The sequence below is a fragment of the Clytia hemisphaerica genome, unplaced genomic scaffold (assembly GCF_902728285.1).
Source record: "Clytia hemisphaerica strain Z4C2 unplaced genomic scaffold, Clytia hemisphaerica genome assembly, whole genome shotgun sequence".
NCBI classification, from domain to species: Eukaryota; Metazoa; Cnidaria; class Hydrozoa; order Leptothecata; family Clytiidae; genus Clytia; species Clytia hemisphaerica.
Window position 1 is genome coordinate 136,617 of NW_027103336.1, and position 6,269 is coordinate 142,885.

At 35.7% G+C, this 6,269-nt stretch overlaps 1 protein-coding gene across 1 annotated transcript; it reads right to left on the bottom strand.

Moving 5' to 3' along the window:
* Window positions 1–1,954: 1,954 nt before the first annotated feature.
* LOC136817735 (homeobox protein Hmx-like) lies at window positions 1,955–5,373 on the bottom strand. Its single transcript, XM_067074052.1, has 4 exons — window positions 4,599–5,373; window positions 3,623–3,999; window positions 2,917–3,155; window positions 1,955–2,191 (listed from the first exon to the last, which is right to left on the bottom strand). The coding sequence occupies exons 1-4, from the start codon at window positions 5,030–5,032 to the stop codon at window positions 2,063–2,065; spliced, it is 1,179 nt and encodes a 392-aa protein (XP_066930153.1). The 5' UTR covers window positions 5,033–5,373; the 3' UTR covers window positions 1,955–2,062.
* Window positions 5,374–6,269: the final 896 nt, after the last annotated feature.

The window sequence follows — 6,269 nt, forward strand, 5'->3', positions numbered from 1 at the left end:
AGGAAAAAATTCCCCTAACAGAAGCCATTTTATGATTTCCAAAAGCATGCTGCAACAGCAAAAATGTCACATACTTGGAAACAATCAAAATTTCCAAAAAAATGTCAGAAAAGAAGAAATAATTTGTCATGCCAGGAAATCACTTGAGTTTTCTTCATTTTTTAAATGCATGTGGAAGAAAATGTCAAGTCACGACAAAAGTTTTACACGTTTTAAATGCACGTGTAAGAAAAATCTCCAAATTTATCACAAAATTTCCACGTTTTAAATGTACATACCGTCAACTGTTTTAACTTGGGACGATTGGTCGAAACATGGGACTGTTTGATATCTGGTCTGTATTTTCACTAACTTGTTAAATCTCTTTGACAACAAATTTGTTTTGATAACTCCACCAAGTTTATCAATCATACTTCCTTTCATAACATGTCACGATAACTTTCACTGATAGCGCCGATTGGAGAATTAGAGAACGTCGGCTGCCTAACCGCCTATCGCCCGATGGGATTAACAAATAACGCGGTGTAACTTGCCGCGCGAGTGTTTTGCCATTTTTTAATACGCCGTTCATTAAAAACTCAAATCAAATGACTTTGGAGGTTCGGTGAAATGGTGGCCAAATTGCCGTCCCATGTTTTGTCAGATAGTCCCAAGTTGGAGCAGTTGACAGTACGAAAATCTCCAAATTCACGACAAAAGTTTCCACGTTTAAAACACAAGTTGCAAAAGATCTCTAAATTCACAACTAAAGTTTTCCACGTTTTAAAATGCACGCGGGGAAGAGAATCTCCAAGTTCAAGAAAAATTTTAATTGTATGTACATGTGTGATGTGAGGTGATTTCAAATTATTTACATCCATATTCAATGTAATAAAACTTTTAAACAAGTATAGTAACATAACATTCTTCATATTGGGGCCTTGTGTGTTCCGGATCCGGTTATCAGCTTTAAAATTTGAAATTTATAACCGCAACGAGTTTTCACTAACTGTCACTAACCCCAGCAGTTAATTCATTGTTGTAGATAAAAAACCAAGGGAAATTCAATCATTAACCAGTCAATTTTGCTCCATGTTTAAATTTTTAGCTAAAATCAGTTCATCAACCATTCCCATTGTTGCATTGTGGGCATTGCATTCGTTGGGTGCAAACTTTTTATTGCAAGTAGTAATTTTTCAGGCATAACATGGTCAGATTTATTCAAAGTCACTTGCCTTCGTACGATTTATTTAAATATACAAACAAAATTGAAGTTAGTTTGTTGTGAAAGTTGATAAAATGTCCTGTTATGTTTTTCCAAGACCAAAGAGATTGTATCATCTCTCATTCCAGCTCATTCCAGCCAAAAACCAACAGAATGTAAACGAAACATCAAATCCAGAAAGGAATATTAAGAAAAGTTCACCATCGACCATTCCTTGTGACAATCGTACAAAAATCATGATCCAATTCAAGCAAAGAAAAGTAGCGAAAGAGCAAAAGTTGTTGTCTATTTTCTGCCATCTTTGTTTTGACAGTTAGAAACAGAGCAGTATGGTACGATCGACAATACGCTTCTGAAACGGCCGACGTTGCCTGATCGACAAGGAGAATAGAGCGCCGTACCGATATTTACCACAGACGTTTCTCGAAGAATGACGTCTTCCGCCTCGAAAAAAGAACATCATACTGTTTTTACCGCCGGAGCTTGATTTAAAAAGAGACTCATGTACAAACTCACGAAATTGACCAAAACCGAGCGTTAGACTTGGAGAAGGAGAAGAAGAAGGAGAAGAAATTTTACCGTTTTAACAAATATTTCCTATATAGATAGGAAATATTTAAAAAGCGGCTGAATGACTCGATGTTTAAAAAATATAGTCCGAAAAGATACTTTCCGCTAATGCTGCATGTCACCCACCCGCTGAAATCGATATTAATTAAAAGTAAAGAAGATATGTTTTTTCGAATTTTTGTGCAACTCTTTTGTAACAAATTGTCAACGAATTATGAATAAATTAATAATTTTACATTACAAGAATATTTACAAAACATAACAAAAAATAAATCAATAAAAATTTCATCATACACATTCTTCCTCTTCTTCTTCGCCGATGTCCGAATAATCAGAGCCGTCCGATAAAACGCCATTATTTTCGTACATTGCATTTCGTTGTCGTTTGTATTTCGTACGACGGTTTTGAAACCATACCTTAGTAAAGAAATTAAAAGAAATTTTGATCAACTTTTGAATTTATCAAATAGTGAAGGAATAGTGATATCAAGAAATCTTGAATTGTTTATTAAAGTGTATGTGTTATTTCAATAAGCTCGCATTATGCTTAGTATTCTATTGTTCTTAATCAATAGAGTCATTGTCTAAAAGTACCAAAAACTGAGCTTGCCTATGCTTATAGAAAGAAAAACATGTATCAGGTCGGTTATCAGACCAGGAAAGTTTCTTATGATTTCTGTCAAGAATTTGTAAACTTTAGATCGGATTATAGATTTCGTTCTTGGCAATTCCCCAGGAGAACGATACAGTCACGGGATTGACAGTGTAGTTACAGAAAAGCCAATGCAAGATATTTTCAATACAATTTTTCAATCAATACAATTTTTATAAGTAACCCAATTTTAGGGTCAGCCCTGGGGTTGATTAGCATCCTAGCTCATTTTCTGAATATACAGCCACCTAAAGCCAACCCTTGATATTAAACCATATTTATGCTTATTGGGTAAAGGGCTATTGTCCACCATGGTTAGAATGTTTAGAAGGCTTTTACTTTACGAGATAGTAAAATAATTTTGGCAAATTTGAGCCCTCGAGCCTTTGCAGCCTGGTTGCTTATAAAAAAGATGTGTGACGTACATCATAAACAAATTTCAGTAATAGAGTACACAATCAAGTTTGAAGTGAGAGAGAGAGATTCTTACTTTAATTTGTGTTTCACTGAGTCTCAGGAAAGCAGCCAATTGTTTCCGTTCGTCACCCACCAGATAGTGACCACGCTCAAATGAATTCTCCAACCCTAACAATTGTGTTGGCGTAAATGCAGTGCGGTGGCGACGACGCTTTTTACCGCTTGATGTTAGACGAGTACTTTTCGTTTTGTTAGAGTGTCCATCTTTTGATGATCTTCCTTCTATTCGATGGGCGCGTTTTCCGATGTTATCTGAAAAAATTGAAACACTTATTGATTAGTCTGCTTCAAGTAGGAAAATATCAACTGTTGGGTGTAGGTTTTCTTGTTTTTGCTTGTATAACTTCCGTATTCAATTCCAGCCATATATTAATCCTGATGAACAGTTTTTCAATCGATTGTAATTACAGCAGAGTCTCTCTTTAACTCGAAACTCTTTAACTCAAATGTCTCCTTAACTCGAACAAGTTTTCTCGTCCCTTCAGTTAACAATACCTTATAGACCTTACTCCATAACTCGAAATTTCCTTAACTCGAAAACATTTCTATTCCCCGTGCGTCTTCGAATTATGGAGACTCCACTGTAGTACATTCCCAGCTGGCACACGACGTTGTTTCAACGTTCATCTAACGTTATATGGACGTTATGAACGTTAGATAAACGTCGAAAAAACGTTGCATGTCAGTTGGGTTCTAAGTTTGATATTTGAAATGGTTACCTTTTGCATATGCGTTCGCTGAGAGATGTAACCTATCCAAATGGTGGGAAGAGGGCGGTAAGGGTGGTGATGATATGAATCGACTATGTTCCAAAAAGGGCGGTAATTTATGATATTTACGACATCCCATTGTATTGTATTTGGATGGGAAGTAACGATCGTCATCGAATAATTGTGATGCTCGATAGTTGCCATAGTAATTGCTGGGAGATGGTAGACAAGTTGTAATAGGTGATAATTTGTCGTGGTAGAAGGTTGGAGGCGAGAGGGACGAGGAATAGCGTCTTTTGTGATCGATTTGAGAGTCTGTTTGTGGAGGTTGCGATTTCTCTTTTTTTAGAATGTGTTTGATGCTGAAAGAGTCTGCTGATGTCGAACTATGAAGTCAATAATAAAGAATCATTAATAAATGTTGTTCGGGAAAGAAATGATTTAATGAGACGACAAAACAAGCAAAACATCCCTTCTCCCAGACATAGTAGGATTTTTTCTGCCAGTGAGGGTTAAAAGTAACGGACTGAAAAACGATGGGGATTGATATTACCATATTCGTTTTGGCTGGGGTTTCAAATTCTTTTGTTTTCAAATCAGAAAATTCAATGGGGATGGGGAGAAATAGTATAACATTTTGCAGTGAGGTTTACTTGATTAATCTCAGTGGGGACAAAAATTGCTATGGGGGATAGTTTTCCACTTGGGACGATATTTTGGCCAATTTTTCCAGAGGGTCTGTGGGAATGGGGTGTAGCAAACGTTAAGGTTCAAAATGTCATTATGACCCTGGGTGAGGTGCTAGAGTTGTAGTGGAGAAATCTAGGGAAAAAAAGTAGCGACTTTCCCCACCTTCGTGAAGATAGCAATCGAAAGAGGAGTTTTCGGGTCACCTCCGACTGCGGTCACAGACTTACTTACAAGAGGAATAGATTATTTTCAGTTCCCCAGAGATATATTTAAACTGATGAATAATGACGTTTACCTTTGAGAGGATGGCGTGGCAGAGGGCGGGGTCGATGATAACGGGGGCGTGTTTGATAAATGTCGTCTCATATTTGATGTCGGGGAGGTTGAATTTGAGCGTTTTGGTAACATGTAGACATCCTCATTTGTTTCGAAAGTATCATATTCTTGTTTAATATAGCTTCCGTGAGCGTGCGACGGTGTCCCGTGCCATTGTGCTCGCGGCCCGCAATCACGCATTGGATCATACACAAAAGGAATGTCACGTACTGGACGATGTTCGGAGCGATGATGTCCACGTATATCAAAAGATGTCGATTTCCGTAAAAATTTCTCGTCCATTAAATATCGTCGTGTTTTTGGTGGCTGTGCAATCTTTTCGTGATGCCGGTACGTGAGGTCGCTGTTTTCGTGTGGTAGAAACATGGCATCAGGATCCATAACTCGTTCCATTGCTCTGATAATGTCCGAATATAATAATGCTATGAAAACTTCTCAATTTATAGTCTGTCGATGAGATACCGCACAAAGACAATATGTCAAAAAATAAACTCAGTTACACTGTGTCCATATATAAAAAACGGGGTTAACTGTATATTTGAAGCTTGATGAAATTATCTCAATTCCTTTTTCGAAGTAAATTTCGTTAGTGAACAAGATGGTTTACAGCCGTTGGATGAAGTCGGTCAGAAAACTCAATTTCTCAATTTCACTTTAAAAGAGAGAAATTGTATCTACTTATCTTTTTGTTAACAAATCGACTTCAGCGAAGGATGGATAGTCGTCAAATACCCAGTTGGCGTGGTGTGTAGAGTAGATTTAAGGGTCCAGCAGGTGTTTACGCTGAAGAAAAGGCGCTTAACTAACTGCTGTGCTTGTCTTCCTCTATTCAACAAATAAAGTACTAAACAAAAGATTGAAATTGATAACAAAAAAATTCTAAAAAAAAAAGAAAAATTAAATAAAATAACAAAAATAGATTCAAGTAATACAATACAAAAATTGTATTTTAATCAAATTGAAATTTTATTTTAAAAGAGGGGGTCCCCCTCTTGATTATTTGACTGAAAAAAAAACTTTTGTGTAAAAAATGAAATTGAATAATCAATATTTGTTGAACAAGGATTTTTATGAGATACCACTAACCTTTTATAAAAGCATTTGGAAATTTAAGCCCAGCTCGCGAACAAACAAATTGCCAATTCCTTTTCATATTTTCGACTTTTATACAAACATTAAAATTGTATTAATATTGGGAAAGTAAGGGAATTAATTGAAATCATAAAAGAAATATAAACATAAAAAAATAGTATACAATAAAAGTAAATTTCAACCAGTTAAAGTTTAGTATATTAATAAAATTGGGTAAAATCTGAGACTTTTTGATAAAAAAAGGTCGGGTACTATAAGGAACCTTCGTAAAATATTTATACCATTAACAAAGTCTACTTTTAGCGTAAATATATAGCAAAAATAGTAATTCATAGTAAAATAACCAAAACAACATGGTATAACACGTGTGGTAAAAATAACCGCCAAAATTTAAGAACGATTCTAATTCGCGAAAATTAGAGATTAAAAAAAGTTGACCGGGTTTTTTAAGTTTACCTACGATGTTCTAAAATTGTTGGAGTTTTGATCCCTTAAGGGAAGATATTTTCGCAGGAAGAAATTTTTGCGGAATTCAATT